At 27.2% G+C, this 22,396-nt stretch overlaps 3 protein-coding genes across 6 annotated transcripts; 1 reads left to right on the top strand and 2 right to left on the bottom strand.

Annotated features, from left to right (window-relative positions):
- The first annotated feature begins 227 nt into the window (after positions 1-227).
- LOC101495406 (surfeit locus protein 1) lies at positions 228-4,728 on the top strand. 2 transcript variants are annotated; one of them, XM_004512699.4, is made up of 6 exons: positions 228-505; positions 673-758; positions 2,551-2,789; positions 3,333-3,504; positions 3,595-3,878; positions 4,365-4,728. In XM_004512699.4, the coding sequence occupies exons 1-6, from the start codon at positions 244-246 to the stop codon at positions 4,432-4,434; spliced, it is 1,113 nt and encodes a 370-aa protein (XP_004512756.1). In that variant the 5' UTR covers positions 228-243; the 3' UTR covers positions 4,435-4,728. The 2 variants fall into 2 exon arrangements, with proteins under 2 accessions (XP_004512756.1, XP_012574688.1); XM_012719234.3 differs by having other exon boundaries at positions 234-505; positions 679-758; positions 4,365-4,661.
- A 287-nt stretch (positions 4,729-5,015) lies between these two features.
- On the bottom strand, positions 5,016-8,276 carry LOC101495737 (non-specific lipid transfer protein GPI-anchored 9). 2 transcript variants are annotated; one of them, XM_004512700.4, is made up of 3 exons: positions 7,727-8,195; positions 6,052-6,078; positions 5,016-5,418 (listed from the first exon to the last, which is right to left on the bottom strand). In XM_004512700.4, the coding sequence occupies exons 1-3, from the start codon at positions 8,070-8,072 to the stop codon at positions 5,291-5,293; spliced, it is 501 nt and encodes a 166-aa protein (XP_004512757.1). In that variant the 5' UTR covers positions 8,073-8,195; the 3' UTR covers positions 5,016-5,290. The 2 variants fall into 2 exon arrangements, with proteins under 2 accessions (XP_004512757.1, XP_073220637.1); XM_073364536.1 differs by having other exon boundaries at positions 5,305-5,443; positions 7,727-8,276.
- Positions 8,277-8,855: 579 nt separating this feature from the next.
- On the bottom strand, positions 8,856-16,486 carry LOC101496060 (protein TIFY 6B). 2 transcript variants are annotated; one of them, XM_004512701.4, is made up of 7 exons: positions 16,238-16,486; positions 12,966-13,162; positions 11,962-12,248; positions 11,731-11,827; positions 10,978-11,245; positions 10,636-10,696; positions 8,856-9,275 (listed from the first exon to the last, which is right to left on the bottom strand). In XM_004512701.4, the coding sequence occupies exons 1-7, from the start codon at positions 16,323-16,325 to the stop codon at positions 9,122-9,124; spliced, it is 1,152 nt and encodes a 383-aa protein (XP_004512758.1). In that variant the 5' UTR covers positions 16,326-16,486; the 3' UTR covers positions 8,856-9,121. The 2 variants fall into 2 exon arrangements, with proteins under 2 accessions (XP_004512758.1, XP_004512759.1); XM_004512702.4 differs by lacking the exon at positions 16,238-16,486 and adding an exon at positions 13,415-13,671.
- Between the last annotated feature and the right edge of the window lie 5,910 nt (positions 16,487-22,396).

Here is a 22,396-nt window from a genome sequence, read left to right as displayed (position 1 = left end):
CAAAAATATGATAATTTTTTATTTCTTTAAAATTATCACGTAAAAAGTTGTATAGGTTGATTAAAAGTTAATTTTTTTTCTGCAATAAACTAAAATGAAGACATGAAAACATCAAATTTTTTGAAAGATTCGACTATAAATTAATATTTAAAAATTATAACCAAAATGACAAATACTATTTAGAAGTAACAACTTTTGACCCTCCTCGTGCTGCATCATGAAGGGAAGGTCCACTGAAGCTACATGTGCACTTGCACACACCAGGTTTCACCCCATAAACCCTCTCTCTCTACGATTCTTCATCTCTCCTTGTTTTCTCTCACATCCATTTTCCCAATGCCACCGTCAGCTTCCGCCGCCAGAACCCTTGCGGAGCTCCGCCGTATCGCCACCCTCACACGCAGTGTCTCCAGCTCCGGTAATTTCCTCTCACTAAGACCGTTCAGCTCCGCCGCAACCGTTTCTAATTCCGACCCAACATTTTCCTCTTCCTCCGATTCAAATGGTATGCACTCATTCATGTTATTTCAGTCGATTCACCATCTGGGTCGTTCTTGTTTTTTGCAATGATGTTGTTTCTCTATGTAAAAGTTTAATCTTTTATTTTTATGTTTATTGATTTTTTTGTTGTTGAAGATTTTATTGATTTTTGTTTTTTTGGGTATGTGAAAGGAAAAGGTTCAAAATGGTTGCTGTTTGTACCTGGGGCAATTGCATTTGGTCTTGGGAGTTGGCAGATTGTTAGAAGAGAAGAAAAGGTTTGTGTTTGTGTCTTTTTTCCAATTCAATTTATTGTAATTAGGGGAAGAAATGATACTTTCACACATGATCATGAGTATCTTACAATACATGCTACTACTATCTCGATTTAATACAAAATTGAATCCAATCTATATAACTCTCTAGTGTTTATCTGTTTGGGATATGAATCTCATTTTTGAATTTTGATTCATTATATGATGAATCTCAATTCATTCTAATGAATCACTACTTGAACTTAGAGTAGGTAGACATGTTTTTGTCAAATTTGTTTAGTGAACCACTTTTCTTTTGTTGTTTGATTTATGACTTTAATCATTTTGAGTTTCATATATATGATATATCACCTTATTATTTTGTTGTGTCGCATTTTTTACTTAGAAATGTCATACTTTTATTAGTAATGTATTTAACAATTCATAATAGTATTCGATTTATGATTCAGAAAGTTTTCCAATTCATGATTTGAATCTTGATTAGTGTCAGAAAGCATGGTATTTTGAATCATTAATTTTGATGATGAGAAAGGGGGAAGGGGGGAGAGAGAGAGAGAGAGAGAGAGAGAGGAGGTACTAAGGGAATGATTGTCATATCTGATTTATATTTATTTGAGTTATTATTGGTGAAAATTGGACCCATATTTGTACAACCACTTAGCGTTTGTTTGGAACCGCGGCCAATTTGGTCTGAACGTGCAGTCATCACAACGCGAGGAATTGTAGCTTTAGGATTTCCACGTTTAAAGTGCTTTGGGATTTGAAAAATAAGAAGCAAACGTGAATCCAAACACATTCTTAGTAGATTTGAACTCTTTGACAAAAACCAGACATCTCAAATTTTGCTGAAGTTAGAATTAAACCCTTTTATCTTTCATTCAATAGCTGTGATTCACCGATATACTAGCCGTAGTAACAACAGTATTTCTTACTCCAGCGAATTTGGATCTAGCGGAAAATATGTGAAAGTGGCATAATCCTAAAAACTTTGTTTATATAGTTTTTGCAATGGAGTTTCGGCATGTGAGTCAGAGTTAACATTTTGCTTTGTGTTTTTGGTGAGGATCAAGTAAATGATTCATTTGACAAGTTTGGTGATTAACCCTTTGACATATGTGCCGATTCGTGAAATTTATCCTGCTATTGTAGTCAAATATGTGTATTACTAATTATTAGTGACTGTGAAGATCCGAGATCGCGAGACTTTGTTCAGTTGATATTAGTTATATCGATAACTTCCATAAGTTTGATGCATCAAGGCATTACAATTTTTCAGCATTTTTCTTTTTTCGTCTTGAATTTACTATTATTACACCTCTGTGCTCTTAAGTCTTAACCCATCAAGGGGATTTCTAATCACAGGCTCATGTTTGTGGATTATTTATTCGCCTTCTCCATTTCCATTTCCTTGATATGTGGATGTGTTAAAGATAATGATATTTGAAGAATCTTTTAGTACGTTTTGGATAACAACTCAATTTAGCGCATTCTCGATATGTATAATCTATTTTTATAATCAAAGAACGAATGCGGTTAAACTGAGTTCTAAGATGTTTACATAATCTATCATAGGGAATAAGCTGAAAACAACTTATGAATTAATTGGTAACATATATTGGATTCTGGAGATTTAGGTAGCAGGTGTTGATTCTATTCATGTTCAATCTATTTCAATAGACAATGTCTTGAGGATTGGGTTTACTTTATACAGACTTTTGTTAGTCCAAGTTTACGCCTCGGCGGCGCTATGCAGATTATCTCAATAAGATTTTTTTTCCATTTTACTATGTTACAGATTAAAATGTTGGAGTATCGAGGGAAGAGGTTGGAAATAGAACCGTTGAAACTCGGTAGCACTTATCCTTCAAGTGAGGAGTTAGATTCTCTTGAATTTAGAAAGGTGGTCTCCAAGGGAGTTTTTGACGAAAAAAAATCAATCTACGTAGGACCACGTTCAAGAAGCATTTCAGGAGTTACTGAAAATGGTTACTATGTTATAACACCTCTTATGCCAGTTCATAATCATCCTGACAGGTAAATCAAAATTATTAAGAGCTTTGTGATTATGAAAGTAATGCATCAAATCATTTGCAATTTTTAATATCTTGCATACTATGATGGATGTTTTAAACGTTTACATAAACTCGATTTACGGAGATTTCAAGGATTTTGAAAACCTTGTATATATACCAACTTTCTGATGTTTATTGTTTTGAAACTGCATCATACCAATCTTCGTTTGTCCTGAATGAACTTTAAGCTTTTCCTTTTGGTTAAAGATTATTCACTTCTCACGGCTCAATATTGTTCTGCGATATGCCATTTAGTATAAAATGTTATCAAATAGTGGCACTATAGCACTGTTGTATAGTAGAATTTGAACAAATCTCTTTTGGATTTATTCTCATCACTACATAAGCTCTAAATCTTAACTTTTCTGTGATGTAAATAAATATTTTTTCTAGATCATCATTAATCAATTGCTTGTTTTGCATGCTTCATTGCAATATTGTTGAGTTGCTTTTGTTAGTTTTTCCAAGTTTCTTCAATTTTTATATCGTGTATTGCTTCTTGCAGTGTCGGTTTTCCAATTCTCGTTAACAGAGGATGGGTTCCCCGCAGTTGGAAAGAAAAGTTTTTAGAGGCTTCGCACGATGAAAAGTTTGCAGATCCACTTCCTTCCCCTTCACAAGCTGATGGAACCGGATCTTGGTGGAGATTTTGGTCTAAAGAGCCCGTTCGCAGTGAGGTTGTCTCTACCTCTAGTCATTTCGCAAAATACGATTCTTCGTTTAATGCAGAAAATTGTTGTTTCAAACTTGTTTTGTGCAACTTATAGGATCCGGTCCCATCTGTAACACCTAAAGAAGTGGTCGGTGTAGTTCGTGGAAGTGAGAAACCGAGCATATTTGTTCCTGCAAATGATCCCGAGGCTTCTCAGTGGTTCTACATTGATGTTCCTAGCATTGCCCGAGCTTGCGGCCTTCCGGAAAATACTATCTATGTTGAAGATATTAATGAGAATGTCAATCCAAGTAATCCATACCCTGTTCCTAAGGATGTCAATACCTTGATTCGATTCTCAGTCATGCCACAGGACCACGTAAACTACATATTGACATGGTGCGCAACTCAGCTTTTCTCTCCTTGCATGTTGTATATTGTCCATTTTTTGTCAAATTATTATTTTTCTTTTATGTGTTGTTGATACATATCCTTGAGACTAAAAGCACCCAGTTTATGTTGAAGATTTGGGACTAAAAATAAATAAATTTTTCGTAAAGACTAAACTTGAAATGTCGTGATTTTGTAGCGATTAAAAATATATGAAACCCTGAAATAAAAAATGTAATGTTCATTGTATTCTTTTGTTTCTTTAGGGGCGTTTTCTTTGCGTCCGCCACTTATAACCGAGAATCAGCTCATGATTCTTATAAGTTCTTAGTATATGCTTGAATTCGCAGTGAGTTTGACAAAATCACGGTGACACTATCGTTTTGTCGAAGCTCCAAAGTGTAGCTTCTGCCAAAACTGCAATGGTTCAACGTGATTCTGCCATTTTCAGTTCTAATCTGAACATCACTAACAAATTATTTGTATTTGGAACAGGTATTCTCTTTCAGCAGCAGTTACATTTATGGCTTTCAAGAGGCTAACACAGAAAATTAAGAGGAGATAGCAAATTTTTACTGTTATAGTTGGATTTTGCAGACACATAACACCAAAAGGATCATTTTCAAAGCAACATGTACTTATTCAATTGAAGTTTTCTGAGAAAGTTACCTCCACCTCAAAAACACTTATGATATTTATTGGAGAAAATAATTTTTTATTTTTTTGATACAATGAGATGGATATGTGGATATTTACTGTCTTTTGGTCAAAAAATTTATTAGAAGATACTAATGTTTTGTAAAATGTATGTTGGATTAGAGCAATAAGGTTTTTATATTAAAATGCATTTTTTTCCTTTCTTCTTTTTTCTCTTCTTCCTACTCCTATTAGTTGAAATTACATAAAAAATAATTAATTATAACACCATGTTGTATATTTCATAAGGAATATATATGCTTTGAGACTAGTAGAGTTGTTAAAGCGACACTTACAGTCATCTCATAGCTGTTCACTTACAGTTATTTCATAGCTGTTCATAAGAAGATTTGAATTATGTCTTGGGAGATTATAAGGTCAAATTTTTATCACAGAACGATTCTTATATCAATAATAGATTATTAGTCACCATTAATTTATATATAGGGCTAAAATTAAAAAAAATTATTATGTGTAGTTATATACATAAAAAGTTGGATTTGATCCATCAGCTAATGACAATGGATCTAATGGATCTCTATGCCATTGCAACATTAAAAATTAAAAATGCATTGCACTATTGATAGTTTCTAAAATCATGTTCTTAACTCCTTTTTTTAGTCATGACATAAAAAAATTCACATAACCAAGCCTCAAAAAGAGAAATTTCAGCTCATACATCAGACCTGTTTTCTTTTTACCAATATACCCCCAAGTATCTAAGCCTAGTATGCAGAAAATACTAGAGCTGTCAACAATGCAACAAAGGAAATTATTCCATATGGAGTAACCATTTTTCTTGAGCTGGATGAAAATTCTTCAGTAGATTCTTCTTCACTCAGTGTTTCATCAACTGAAAGTAATAAATACAATATTAGCTGCTACGTCACAATGCGAATACAATATTAGCTGCTACGTCACAATGCGAGTCAGACAAAAAAATTATTCCTAGTATAACTAATAGTCATGCAGACGTAGATTCTTGGTTGTTAGATGAATATTAAATTTCTCGTAATCTAAGATACATTTTAAAGTCGTTTTGGTGAATTTAGAGTACGAGTGATCTAATCTTCATTTAATGATTGTGATATTTTAACCGCGTGACATCATACTTTCTTTGACTAGAACAAATTCATTAACTAACTAATAGTTTAAGAGATTTGGATTTGAAGCAATAACTGTGTGACACAGTTATTGATCTCCATTGTCTAACCACATAAAAAATCGATATCGTTTAAAACTAATTTTATTAATTAGTAATTTGAATTATCTGATATCATATTAATGGCCAAAATCGTTTGTCATATGAAATTGCATGGAGTTTCGAGTGCAGGTGATTCAAATCCTAGTTTAAGGTTTCTTAATAAATGACATTAGACCAAATCTCGTTTAACTTTGTTTTGAATCAAATTTTAGGTTTTCAATGATTTATATGTTAAAAAAGTTTTCATATATTGACATAAAGTATATATTAGTGATGATTTACCTTCTGATGGTGTTGGTACGGTTCCTTCTGCAATGAAAGATACAAAAGAAGTTGAAAAAGTTAGATAGAATAGGTAAAGAAAATGTGTTGAAAGTTATAAATGTTCCAAGCAATGCAAATGAAAAAGTTGAAGGACAAACATAGGATTTAAGGTCATTAACAAAATAGACTTCACCTAATCTAGTTGCAATAAACATTTCATAATACAATAAAAAATTAATTTATATATAATATAAATGTAAAGGTTTTTTATTAAGTAAATCTATTATAATAATTGAAGTATTAAAAATATTTGATTTTAGATGTATGATGCACGTAACCCAATATTTTTAAAGACAAAAAAAAATTATAGTATAAAAAATTATATAATAAAAGAAGGTTCAAATTGATAGATTTTTTTTAGTAATATTCATATAGATAGATAATCATATATCTATTTTTGCTAAAATTATATTGTAACTTTGATTTAATTTAAACTTTTCAATGTTCGCTTATAATATTTATTTATATATGTTATTAATAAAAAAAAATGAAAATATGTATAAAAAAATAGAATACAAAATTCAAACTTTGTATAAAACAATTAAATTCTCAAAAGGACAGACTGCATATAAGTGGTTATAATTTGTGGACGTTGTAATTCTTGACATAAAAGTGAATAAAAATTAATCCGATATTAGAATTAATGGGGATGAAAAGTTGACTATGAAAAGTTCATATGCACCATTTAGTAAAAATATTTTATGATTTGACTCCTAAAATAAAATAAAAAATATTATATTATAATATAATATTTGTTCCTTAAATCAGCATTAAGTATTTAATAATTTTGCAATTTGTTTCATGGTATACCTCTTACTTTAAAAAAAAATGTAAATCTTATATTTAATCAGCCATGAGGGTTTTTCAATTTGATTAAGATTGTTGCATGTTCTATGTCTTATTCAACAAAATATAAAAGGGTAATTTACAATTGCAAATTCTCATTTGAATAGGGATACATGACCTACTAGATGGAAGGTTAGTTCCAAAAGATTCCTAAACCAAACAAAATGTAATAATAAATAAATTTTGGTAATTAGAACTCATTTTTCAATTCATATTCTCAACAAATTAAAAAATTAAAAGAAAAGTCAATTTCATCTACCAACCTATTTAAATAAATTAAAACACAAAAAGGAGTATCACCTCCTTTTTTTTCTTCATATTTTTATAGACAAAAGATTAATGTAACAATGCATTTCAATATAAAGAGATATCTTAACTATGTTAATATGTCTCTCTAACCAAAATATGTCACATCTTTTAAAAAATATATATCCCCCAACAAACAAATATGAAACTTGTTTTATGTAAAATATTTTTTTTAAATACTTGAAATATTGGATAGGATAAGTTTTTATTTATCAATCAAAATATTTAAATAATTAGTTTTCTGACTTGCATAATTTCTAAATAAATAAAAAAAATCACTTTGATTTAAGTTTAAACAAATGGGCCATTAATAATCATTTTTTAACAAAATGGGCCATTAATTCTAACAAAAAAAAACAAACCATTACATATGCAGCATATTTTTGCAAGATGAAAAACAATAAAAACTCAAGAAATTAAACCAATTAATAAAAATCACAAAGAATTTTTTTTATAAGCAAATCACAAAGAAATTAATTACCTGCATTGCACTTAGAGGTATCAACATTAATACCACAAGCATTTGGAAGCTTCAAAATTTCATCCTTAGAAACATCTAAGGAAAGAAAAAGCTTAGGATTATTCATGAGATTGCAAAGACAATCAGATGAATTTATTGCTATCTCATTTAAAGGTGAACAACATGCTGGAGAAGGGTTGGTTGGATTCTTCAAATATGGTTGACAAGGAAGCAATTTTTGCATGCATTGTGCATCTTTCATAACAATTCCAGATAATAGCGAATCCAAACCGTCGCTAAAACAAAGATGAAAATTTGAAAATAAATTAATTAAGAGGAATGAGAGGAAGGCCTTAGAAGTTACCATGATTTTTTTTCAACAAAGTGAAAAGATATTAAAAAAAAAAATTATGAAGAAATTTACAGAAAACAAAAGGAAGAAAATTATCTTGATTTTTTTTTTCTTCCTCCTCTATTCCTCTAGTGTCTCATTGTGGTTGAAAGTTTTGTTATATAAAATAGAGGGAAGTTCTATTTTTAAAAGGTAGTTTTTTTAGATGAAATTGAGCCAACCATCTTTGTTCATATCCATATATAAATATAAATATATGTTAGGCTGTTTTTCTTTGCTATTTACTCTTTTTGCTACATATGTATCATTTCACACTTCATTTTTATCTATAATGCTGGAATTTATAAATTCCAAAGTGTAAGAATTTCCATATATACATACACACTTTTTTTAACAAAATGGTAGCCTTAGCCACTAAATTTTTAGACAATTTCTCAAAATCTGGTACTAGTATTATATAATTATTAAACTAATTAATTAAAAAGTCATTTTTAACCGATATAAAAAATATATTTTGTAGAATACATGTTGTTTGTTCATAGTGATCTTCTTAATTACTAAATGATGGGATCAACTATTAAATGATTTTTTTTTAGTACATTGTTCATTCAATTCTTCTTTTTTTGATAAAAGATTGTTAGGAGGACATAATAAATAAAATTTATTGATTTAATTAAATACAAGAAGTATTATACCTCACACACTAGTAATTATATGTAAGTAAGTCACATGATTATTCCACCTGTCAGAATTCATCATTGATGAGACTAAATTTAATTTAAAAGTTAATGACCATAATAAATCTAAAGAATATTCATTGTTGTATTTAAAAAGGTAATTATACAACATGATGAGTTTTTTTGTCAAAAAAAGAAAAAATTAATCATATGACAATATGCTTCATAATGAAGTAAACTATTACAAAAGGTGACAATTATATATATATATAAAAAAACTTGGGAAACAAAAAACATCATTTAGAGGACCAAAATGCCTATGAGAAATCTCTGCTAGTGATCAACATAATTGATCTTACAATTAAAAAGTATGTAGTATTATATTATCTAAACTTCCATACATGTTGTTCTTAAGGGCAAGTTGGTGGCTAGTTGAGGACTTGAAGCTGAGAAATCAATAGAGAAACTTGTAGAATCTGATCCAAGAGTGTTGCATTCAGATGATTTCTTGCACATATAGTATGGTGATGTGCTCATTGCCCTAAATTAGTTCAAAAGCATATGCATTAGCCTAAGAAAATCACATCTTTATCTGAAAATCTGACTTTGATACCATATTAGTAATTCGAAGATTTGAGGTGAAGAATCAAAAGAACTTTGAAGCTCTCAATCACATGCATTTGTGTGTGCGTGTGTTTTCCAATTTCAAAAACATATTATGGAATAAAAATAAAAAGCACACAAATAAATCAACAATCAATCCCTAAAATGTTCGTGGATGTCAGAAAATTTGGCCGCTGAGTTTAATTAAATTCTAAAATGATTCGTGAAATTGAAAATTCAAAAATTACATATTTTGAATCATCTAATTTATCCACGGCGACAAGTCACCACTACATGTTTAGGTAAAGCTCTATATTAAAAATTTGTGTTGCCAGCATGTTGTGGGGTGACTCATGTGATTAAGAAATTTCAATTTCATAAAGTATTTTAAAATAGAAACCAAATTGTGTGATCTTTATAATTTAATAGACTCAGTCGATGATTGACTCAAAGAAACACACTCAACGAATGAAAGAAGTATATAAATTTTCTAAACCTAATTAATGTCATAGACTTAAAACAATATTAAGTGATAAAGAGAAATTATAAGAACATTACCTTTCTTTTCGCTTCTCCAAAAACCGAGTCAACGAAGCTTTACGCGCTTGAGGCAAGCCTACTATAAACACAATAAAATTTTGCTAATTATTATGTGTCTTACAAAAATAAAAGATACTAACTTTTAAAAAATATAAAAATACTGCTAGCAACACACTCTTTTTCTATACTTTAAATTAAGTGGATTATTGTAATCTTCAACCTCTCTATTAGTAGAGTGGCATGAGATTTCACTCTTAGTATGAAAAAATTGAAAATAAAGTGTTATATAATGTGTTACTAACATTTTTCAAAAAAAAAAAAAAATAATAATAATCACACAAATAAATCAACAATCAATCCCTAAAATGTTCGTGGATGTCAGAAAATTTGGCCGCTGAGTTTAATTAAATTCTAAAATGATTCGTGAAATTGAAAATTCAAAAATTACATATTTTGAATCATCTAATTTATCCACGGCGACAAGTCACCACTACATGTTTAGGTAAAGCTCTATATTAAAAATTTGTGTTGCCAGCATGTTGTGGGGTGACTCATGTGATTAAGAAATTTCAATTTCATAAAGTATTTTAAAATAGAAACCAAATTGTGTGATCTTTATAATTTAATAGACTCAGTCGATGATTGACTCAAAGAAACACACTCAACGAATGAAAGAAGTATATAAATTTTCTAAACCTAATTAATGTCATAGACTTAAAACAATATTAAGTGATAAAGAGAAATTATAAGAACATTACCTTTCTTTTCGCTTCTCCAAAAACCGAGTCAACGAAGCTTTACGCGCTTGAGGCAAGCCTACTATAAACACAATAAAATTTTGCTAATTATTATGTGTCTTACAAAAATAAAAGATACTAACTTTTAAAAAATATAAAAATACTGCTAGCAACACACTCTTTTTCTATACTTTAAATTAAGTGGATTATTGTAATCTTCAACCTCTCTATTAGTAGAGTGGCATGAGATTTCACTCTTAGTATGAAAAAATTGAAAATAAAGTGTTATATAATGTGTTACTAACATTTTTCAAAAAAAAAAAAAAATAATAATAATAATAAGACCAGGTAGAGATAATATACCTGGTTGAATCACTTTTGTTGGTGTAGATCTTAATGAAGTAGCAACAATAGAAGATTCCAAATGATTAATAGGGACAATTGAAGGTACTATTGGTCTTATTATTGAATGTTCATTATTGCTACTTGAACCTCCCCTAGGTTGAGAATTTGCATGTGGCAATGGTGAGGGATAGGATTGGCTTATAATGAAACCATCCTTTTCAGAAGGAACAGAGATTTCTGGCTGCAATTTAGGACCATTTCCAGCCAGTAACATGATAGCCTGAGCCTAGACATGGAAAGTAAAAATCAGAAAATAACAAATAAAAACATTTAATATAAAACTGTGTTTAATTCTATAAAATTTTTGATCTTTTTCTTTTTAGTTTTTGTATCTATTTTTAGTCCTCGTAAATGACAAAATAATATCCATTTAGTTTCTATAAAAAAACTAAAAACATATAGTTTTATAATTTATTGTGTAATATCGACCCTTTAGATTGTAAATATATATAGCGTCTGATATATGTTAGATTTTTTTCTTTTTTTTTTAAATTATAACTATGTCAACATGTTAGGATTTGTGTCAGTATTTCGTATATAATTTGTATGATTAAAAAGTAGATACATAGACTAAAAATAAATTTTGAGATAATTACATAACTAAAAATATATTTAATATTAGTGTAAATATATATATATATATATATATATATGGGGACTAATTTGTAATTTTAATAAAATTAAGATAAGTTTAGAGGGTAAGTAAGTTACCTTCTGAGGAGATATGTCATCATAAACACAAATTGAACCACCATAAAAAATTGTCAATTGAGTAGGTGTACCATTTGATTTGGAACAATTCCTATTCCTATGATAAAAAAATAAAGAATTCTTAGGTTCCAATTTGACATTGCTCCACAATATCATATCATATCATATAAATTAATATTTTCAATCAAATAAAAAGAAATACAATTTTCAAATATTTTAAAAGAAATTTACCTTAAATCAGTTGAACCAATTAAGGAACCTATTGATGGAAGAACAGATAAAGGTGTGGCAGAGGATTTAGAACCAAGAGTTTGCGATTTTATAACTGAATTGACCATGTTGATTCCATTAGTAGCATGATTAGATTGAAGAACAGAACACATTTGATTAGATTGGTTTGAAACTGAAAATATTCTTGTTTCTTGATTGCAAATTGATTGTGCATGATCAGAACATTGCATAGGATATATTGTCATTCCAAGCTTGTTTGTTACTTGCTTTCCTATGGACAAACTTTCCTACAAAATATAAAAAGAATAATTAGAAAATATAACAAAATACATAAATATGATAATAGGACAATCACACTTTTAAATTTCAAGTCGAAAAATATTTCATATCGAAAGCATTTCATATGTCTGATACGTGTTAGTGTTTGACACAGATACGTATGGTTATATTCGATCACTTCTATTTTCTTAAATTATTGTTAGTGTCTATGTATCAGTGTCCTGTCTTGTACATGTGTCAGTGGTTCATCGGTTAAAACATTCGATGTTCTACTTCAAGGTAAAATTTCTCTAAGATTAAATACTATATCTTTCATTGAAAGTATTCTTGTTAAAACAACAACCTTAATTCTAAAGAATAAATATACGAACACGTAAAAGAAAGAACACACGTTGTTTGATCACATAATTCGACCAATTGTGTTTACGTTTTTAACTATAAATCAGTTGTATTACATTTTTATTATGATTTAAAATTAGATTTTATAATATACAACTTGTACTTAGATACTACGGTTTAAATTACGATATTACTCATCAACCATATTGTAGAGTCAAGGGCCTTTGCCCTCTGCACCTCTCAATCAAAACCCAACTAACGTTTGAGTAAAATGCAAAAGAAAAACAGTTTCACTCGAGTGGCCTGTCCACTTATCACTAACTATGATCCATATTAAAAAAAAAAAATTAAATCGAGGCATTTCTTTATTAGTAGGACAAACAAACCTGTGTGACAGCCAAGAATGATTTCTGGTTAGAATCAAAAGCATCTTTAGTTGATATTGTCATATATCCAGATGATGCTAGTGGATCCATAGTAGTATTTCTTGACCTATCTTCATGAGTGTTGTTCTTGAAGGACAAGAATTGAGGAACGGTTGAAGCCTTATTTGAGAATGACCACTGCATTCCTGAACTCCTCACTGCAACAAATTTAAGGACAAAAAATTTGTCAACCTCATGAATAATGAAAAATCATTTCAAAGAAAAACAATTTTTGAATAAATCATAGATACTGATATGTTTTCACCGATAATAATTAGAGAAAATAAATTAATTAAATGCAATCACATATGTTGGTGTTGTGTTTGTTCAGACACTAACACTTATCGAACACCAAATACGTCTTCGATCAGAAGTATCATGTTCTTAAGATATTATATACTTTTACTTACCTTAAAAGATAAAAAAGTTTATAACTTTGATTTGATGAATTCCTTTTCCAAACGAAGAAAAAGCACAATGATGATGATAATGAGGGTGATCTAACCTTCTAAGAAAAACAATTCATCTAACTTTCTAAGATCTCAAAGTGAATTTAGAACAAATAAATCAAAACTATAAGAAAACTCTTAGCTTGTTGCAAAGCACCAACAATACATACATATAGACAGATAAATGTCACACAACCTATATTTCAGCTACCACACCAAAATAAATTAATAAATATAAAACATAGGAAATAATAATAAATAATAAAAGGTACAAGAATGGCTCAAAACAACTTAAGCAACAACAATGTGCAATGAAATAATAATAAAAAGTTACTCTAACTATAAAAAATAAAAATACAAAATACAAAATAAAAAAATAAAAAAATAAAGAAATAAAAAAATAAAAAACTAATTAGAAAATGCTCTGGCAAGACCGTCATCACAAGAAGCCAGAGTTTATAAAAAAAATAAATGCCAGAAAAAGCCAGAGTACTTATATTATACATAATATTATATAATTATATATCACATGTGACCTTGTTACTTTGTTTTTTTTTTAATAATACTTTACGTTGTTATTAATTTAATATATGTGATGCCGGTAGTATATAGCCTGGCACAGCTTAGAAATTTAAATTCAAGAAAAGATTAAGAAAAAAAAATATTATTTCATTATGAAGCAGAGTGTTATTTAATCATAGTCCATGATCATATAATATAATAATACAATGTACTGATCAATGCTACTATTCTTATTATAAAAAAATATTGCTACTATTCTATTAGCTTGCAATATTTTATGTTGTCACTTTGTTTTTGTTTTTTTTTTTTACTATTATTAAAATATTTTCTATATAAGTATATTTTATATTTTATGTAAACCTCGTTGCAACCAGCTTGTCACTACCATAAAATTAATACAGTTATTTATTTCAAGACCATGCATGCATCACCAATGCACATGCTAAACCTAAGATATAATATTAAATATAGTGATCTATTTATTATACATTTATATAAAGTGTGCATATTTTTATCCTTTTCATACTATCATTCACATTGCACACATCAGGATCCATGATATTTTTATATATAAAAAATTGTCCAATAGCGCTAACCATTTAAATATTTCACATCAATCGAACACTTCATCAAAATCAAGAAAAAGAAGGACCACATTTTCCAATAAAATATAATAAAGAGTACCTAATAACCAAGAACACGTTTTGTATTATAATAAATGTAACCATTAAACTAAGCATTTGAAAAAAATGTAGCATCTACTTAGTATAGTTTATTATTTAATTTTATAAGAAACGTGTCGATCTTTCATTCCCTTCTAAAAATTTAGAAAGAAAATCAATAATCTTAAAATTTTACATGATGTTAACTTTATGAGTTTTATTTTAATAACTATGTATGTGACTTTGAAAATACTAAATTAGTAATAGTTAAAAATTAAATATTTTTATATGATAATGTAAATATGCTTTATATTTATTTATTTTATTTCAATGAATAAATAAAATTTAATTAAAAAATAATAAATTTTTATAAAAAATACATAATTTTTGTACAAAAATATCCATTGACCTACATTTTTTTTATTCATCATTTTGACACTATCACAATACACTCTTTATACAATGAATAGCAATGAAATTCAAACTTATATCCTCATCCACTATATGAATTCAATGATTGTGACTTCCATCTTGCAAGTTGCAACACACAAACTGACAAGTAGCTATTCCCTACCACATATCCAACATCAACTTTAAACCATAGATATTATATGGCCCAACAACATGTGCTAATATAGGATTTTTCTTGCATAAATACAATAGCTATATGATATATATACTTTACCTACTTAGTGCAACAAATGTATTTTTGGAATATAACTTTTCACATCGACATTTTATATAAGTTTATTTTGCTTTTTATTTTTTCAAATATATTTGTTTTAAATAATTTAAATACTTTTTTAATCAAATATACAAATTTGTGTTATAATTATTAAAATATATATCATTAACTATTTTTAAAAGATATATTTTATTAACCATCAAAATATTAAATCGGGATACTTTTATAATTATATCATATATTTTAATAATTAATGAAGTATTTAAAGTAATTAATAGTATAAATTTATATTATTATAAAAATACATCTAAAAAACAATTGATTTTTTTATAAAAAATATTATTTATCATATAAATACGATCAATTATATATTGCAAGTAAAATACCTTTTACTAGATAACCTTAACTAAGTTCACCTTTGGAAACCTTAAAAATCTTGAAATTAACCTTAAAAAGGTTAGGAAAAAAAAAAAAGCAAAAACAATAAAAATCATCAACAATGACATCAAGTATTTATTTCTTCTTTATGACGCTACATATTCATTCTTCTCTTCCTTTGTTCTTCCTTATTTTTTTAATTTACTTATTATTACAATTTAAATGTAAATTTTGTTCATTGCTTTTATCTTTGAAAAAACAAACAAAAATTAATTCAAAATATTCCCACCATAAAGAATAAAATAAAAAAATCATTCACACCACTCAAAACTCACAATTTATTTTTGCTTCCATTGCATGATTAAATAATAAATAAAAATTCCCAATATAATAAAAAAAATTGAAAATAAAAGCTTTAATTTTAATTTAAGGTTAAAATTTTCAAGTTTCACATCCACATAAGAGGTGTTGGTGCAAACAGAAATTATGGAAACAAAAAATAATATAAAAAGTAAATAATTAAATTGAAATTGTTACCTGGGTCTTTTGGTTTGTTGGAAGCATCTCCTTTCATATTAAACCATGCAATATTTTTGGAATTTAATCCAAGGAATTCCCTCTCCATGTGGTGAAAAAAATCAGATATACACCCACAAATTAATTTATATTCCAAGTTGTAGAAAGAATAAATCTTTGATAAGTGCAGAGAGAAACTGAGAAAAGTGAAGTGTTTGGTTGCAGTGAAGAGAGAGTTGAAGAAAGAAGGAATAGGGAGAGAATAAAACAAACATATGTATATAAAGAAAAAAAATATAAAGGGATGTCAAACTTTTTTTGGCACCTATTTCATTCAATTTTATCTTTTAATTAATTAAATTATTTTTTGTTTTTATGCAGTTAAATAACTGAATTGTTTAAGTACACTCATAAGATTTTAAATTAATTATGTTTTATTGTCTCTATTTTAACTAAACTTATTTTAATTCTCTAATTTCTAAATTTTGAATTTTAATTAGTCATTTGTTTCATAAGTTTGAATTCTCTACAATTCATATTAATGATTATTCGTTTTAATCATGTGTTCTAATTCATTAAAGATGTAGAATTTCATTTAAAAATATGACATTGTTGATTGGCTCATAAACAATAGAATTTAGAAGAATAGATTTATATTTAATCATATTTGAGGTGCTTACACATAGCTTCAAATTTTTTAGACACCAATAATGTTGATTGTTACAATAGATGTTTACAAGAATGAGAAAAATAATATCTGGTAACATATAATCCTTACAAATTGTAACTACCCATCTCTCATGTATACCCATCCAATTGCTAATTGGTCAAAACTGTATAGGTGTGCATTCTTCTTTTTCTTCTGGAAATCATTTGTACCAAAAAAATACTACTTTTTTTTATATAAAAAAAATTTATAGTAAAAAAATGTCAAAATTGATTGATTTAATATTTTTCTTCTTAAATTATAGGTTTAAAATTATAAATTTATAAACTTTTGAGTTTTTATAGTTGAATATGTACAGATTGATTAGCATTTTTTTTATCCTTATGTTAAATTAGAATTGTAGAAAATAAATATATCTTTCTCAATTCTCCTATTTATGTTACTCCTTGGTTTCTCAACTTTGTGAAGAGAACAAAAAAATTTGATTGCTTTTCATAAAAAACTTTTTTTTATCAATAATTGTTAGTCTCTACTCTCATCTTAAATTTTCTATCCGTTGTTGAGATGATTGTTGAATGGATTAATCTTGTAATACGAAAGCATGTTGATCACATCAAACATAATGAAATTCATTATCGTTATCTTAATCATAAGATCCAAGATGAATTGATAATTTTGTATAAAAAAACATAACGAATTGATTAATATTGCATCAAACATCACGAAATTCATTATCATTATATGAATTAAAAACTAATAAAGAACATCATGGTGGATTGAACATCATGTCTCGGTTTTGAACATGAGACTTCGCAGTTGTGTGAGATTTTGGAAGTACTTACCATTTCAATTAAAGACAAACAAAAAATAATGAATAACATGTATAAAAAAAATAGGGCACCAAGTTAAAACTTCGCACAATAGTACCTAAATTCTCATTGATGACCCTACCTTATCCAGCGGGAATTCGAACTCGTTCACCATGTTGTAAAAGTCTAACCCCTTTCACTATACTCAATCTCTGTTGGTAAGTGTCTCATATCTTTATGATAGATTAATATTTGAAAATGATAATAGTTTTTATTTTGAAATAAAATTATATTGGTTTTTATATTGGGTTATTTATGCTTCAAATATTTGAAGTTGTTAGTCGAAGACGAAAAGTGGGGTGAATAGATATAAATTGAATTAGAAGCGGTTAAGACGATCATAAAGTCACTAGAAACCATATGAAAGTAAAGAGGTGGAGTCTTTCTTAATCACGTTGAATATTTTTTGAATTCCTTAAGTAAATTATAGTTCAAAATTTGTGTGAATTGATAATTTGACTTAGTAGCAACTAAATTATCTATCTTTTTTGAAAACATCAAATGAAAGACAAGATGATGGAAAAGTAGTGGTTATTTTCTAAGAACCATTATTAAGAAAAATATTAGTATGATAGATGATATATTAACATTTGAAAATGATATTAGTTTTTATTGTGGAACGAAGTGATATTAGTTTTTATATTGGGATAAAATTATGCTTAAAATATTATGTAGCCAAAAATGAAAAGTGAGTTAAATAGATATTAGTCGAATTAGAAGTGGTGAAGACAATTATTGAGTAACTAGAATTCAGTCAAGAGCGAAGGAGTTGAGTCTCCCTTATTCATACCAAATATTATTTGATTTCCTTCAGTCGAGTATGATTCATAATTTGTGTGAATCGATACTTTGACTCGATAGCAACTAAATTCTTTATTTATTTCAAAAACATCAAATGAGAGATAATGTGTGGAAAAGTAGCGACTATTTTCTAAGAACTGTGATTAGAAAAGAAGCAATAACGCACACGAGCTATAAACCAAGTCGAACAACTTGAGAATTGTAGCACAAGCAAAGACAACTCATGATCTCATACACGACCCTGCACGTTAATAGTTGATTGAAGCGGTTAAGGTACTATACTTAGGTTGCCAATAGTTGTGACTAATAGGATTTACGCTTTGACATTCAGTCTTTAAATACCTATTGTGATTATCCTTTTAAGAATACCGTCAATCAAACAAAATTAATCTTTACTCAATATTTATATTTACATTACACACACTTATGATTTACTTAATTCGTAGTTAGTAGAAATTTCTCATGACATGAGATAATGCTCTTTTGAGTAGTTAAAGAATTCATAGACAAGAGATAAAGTTTATTTCTTAGTGTAATTTCTTGAAGTGAATGGAATCACTGGTTGAAAGTTTCTATCTGATTATGGGACAAACTTTCAAGTTCTAAAATAAGGCATTATTTATCCTTTCAAAATCAAATTTTAAGGCGAGAGACATTTTTCTTTCATTTGAGATCTTATCCTTTATTTTACAAAGGAGTTCAGTTTTTCTCAACACATTATTTCACGTCCAACATTATTTGACTTTATGTGTGGATATAAATTGTGAGTGGTACGAATTTATAGGCTCTTGATACCATATAAGCAAGTTTTTTTTATATATTTAGTTTAGCTTATTGTTTCAAAATTAGCTTGTAAGGTGAATGATATCTATCTTTATAAATTAAATTTAGGCATTGTCTTTACTCAAAGTGGAACTTTTGTTTTTCTCAATGTGACATTTAGATTTTTTTTTCCAACACACCATCTCACATTAGGTGTGTGAACAAAAAATGTGCGTGGTCCGAATTGATAGGCTTTGGTACTATATTAGATTTTTTATATTAATTTTAACTCATCTATATAGAATCAACTTGTAAGTCGAGTACCAAATTTCTTTATAAACTATTAGTAGGTTTTTTATCTTTTGGTTGGAGAGTTTGGAGGAGCACGACAACAACAATGGACTAAACATTCTAGATCCCTCAGGAAATGAGTATACGGATCACCGCTCTTATATATATTCAATAATTCCTTCATTCCTAGTCGACGAGGAACTAACGACTCACAACCTAATGTTCTTGATTTGTTTTACAACTATTTAGATACATGTATAACCTCTAAAAATGTGATAATTGTAAGAGTCTATCTACATAATCAATGTCATTAATTTTATTCACTTGCAAGATAGTTTCCACATTCAACTTATTGCACTATTTGGTTTAGATTTTAACAATAATTTGAAAAAATTATTAAATTTAAAACAATACATACGTAACTTAATATAACTTAAAGATTAATTTCAAATCAATTATAATTTAAATAATTAAATTTAAAAAGTAAATATTTATAACATTTAAATAATTTTAAAGCACCTAAGTATTAAAAAAAAAACTAAACTATTATATTTGTAAAATTTATAGTAACATTGATTGAGTGATTGTTTATTGGTTTATGCCAACCGATCTTTAAAAAATGTGTACATGAGAAAGATGGAGTTTAATTACTCCCAAAATAAATAAAAAAGGATGGAGTAATAAACTAACTCTAGATTCTACATGTCTCATCTCATGTCTTATGATAGAATAAAAAATAGTATAGTGATGCTCCATTTGACACGTGGAATATAGAATAATAAGTATTGTACTATTTTATTTTTTGACTTAGCACACACCCACATGTTTGGCTATTTATTATAATCTCTTTTATATTATATTTAGCTAACTTTTTCTATTATAATTTAATGCTTAAGCGGTTTGTTGATAGATTCTACTTATAACTGTGGGCTGTGTCATGTCAGCTTTGTCGATCAATATATAATATACACTCCATTCATTCAAAACTAATTTTAATATATATGTATATAGTGTTTGTTTGGTGGAGGTTTTTTTAACTAATCATGCAAACGTTGGTTTATAATATAATTTTGCTTACTTAATATTTTGGCTAATCAAGTTTTCATGCTTAATGATTACAATCATCTTATTAAGTATTTGTTTTTGTCTTCATCAATGAAAACTTAATCTATATTATTTGGAATTTTAAAAACAAACGTTAACAATCCTAAAGACACGTAATAAAGATCAAACGTTGATTATTATTTTTTTAAGTTGTATGTTATTCTTTAAAAAAATATTGTTTCATAGAAATTTTTACTTTAGATTCCTAACTTAACTATAGTATATTAAAGGTGGAGGTTAGAAAGATTCATTTAAAAGACTTTTGAAATTTATACTTTATGTTTGAGATACTTAATTAGTCATTAATTGCTTAAATAATTTTCACTCGACTTTTCTTGACAACTCAATTTTAAGCATTCCATTTCATTTTTTAATCAAAATGTGGACAATAATTTTAGATTGTTGGACCCATGTTTAACATTCATCGTTAAACTATGAAAATTGATAGACATATTAAATTTAATAATAATTTATATTATTTTTCTTAAGTTTATCTTTTAAAAAGATAGTTAATTTATCTTTACGTTATAATATTTATTCTGATTAAAAAATACAACATTTGGTAGTTGAGAAAATGATAAATGCAGTTACAAAATTGAAAACGACCTATACAAAGGATAATTAAGAAAAATTCTAAAAATAATATAGTAATTAAGATATATAGTTCTATCTAGTAAAAAACAAAGATAGATATTTCTATATCTTCAAATGAAAACAACACCACAAATTAATGACGGATGGATTTTATAGCAATGGTCAATCACTTGATTTAAAAATATCTTTTAGTTATCTTTTTGAATTATTATTGAGTTAATTTGAAACTTCTCGATGAGCCATATATTTATGGGAGAGATAATATAAAATAATCAATAAATAAAAAAATATTCGAGGTGTAAGAAAATTGAAATTAGATTAGTGATTATTATCATTGATTTTCAAGAAGAAAAATGCAATTTAAATTTTTTGATTTTGTATTTTAAAATTTTAATCGATATATTACTCAAAAAAAAAAAATAAGTTACAAATATAAACTTTTAAACATCGAGCTTGAGACATAATTTTTTTTTAAATATTATTTAATTACTTTTTTATTTTTGACAAAATGTAAACATTTCATATATATTATATAATATTATATATTTTCCAATTTCAAGTATAAATAACAATAAAAGTCATATTTTATTATCTTAAATATAAGTAAAATTTAATTATATTTTATGTTATTATTTTTATAATACTCTTTAACTATTGTAGATTTTATTTTTCAATAACATATTTTATTTTCATAGAATAAATTTTCATGTAGGACAACGAAATTACAATGACTTCTTTTATTACTTTAGGAAAATTAAATAAATTCAATTACTTTTTTTTAAAGTATGAAATTTTATTTTATCTATATAAAAGCATAATATATATATATATATATATATATATATATATATAATATTGAAGACTTTGAGCAGCCATAAACTACCTTAGTTCATATAAAAATTCATCACTGTAAATGAGATTTATTTTTAATAATAAATTTATGTAATATTCTGATTAAATTTCTTAATAAAATATTTAATTTAATCTATTTAAAAAGAAAAAAAATCATAATTAAAATCTAATATTAAATTTTCTCATCCACTCAATAATATCTTAATAAGCACATATAGAAAAGTGTTTTTATTTAGGAGT

Source organism: Cicer arietinum, chromosome 8 (assembly GCF_000331145.2).
Source record: "Cicer arietinum cultivar CDC Frontier isolate Library 1 chromosome 8, Cicar.CDCFrontier_v2.0, whole genome shotgun sequence".
NCBI lineage: Eukaryota > Viridiplantae > Streptophyta > Magnoliopsida > Fabales > Fabaceae > Cicer > Cicer arietinum.
Note: the sequence above shows the minus strand (reverse complement) of the source record. Positions and strands in the feature narration are given on the sequence as shown.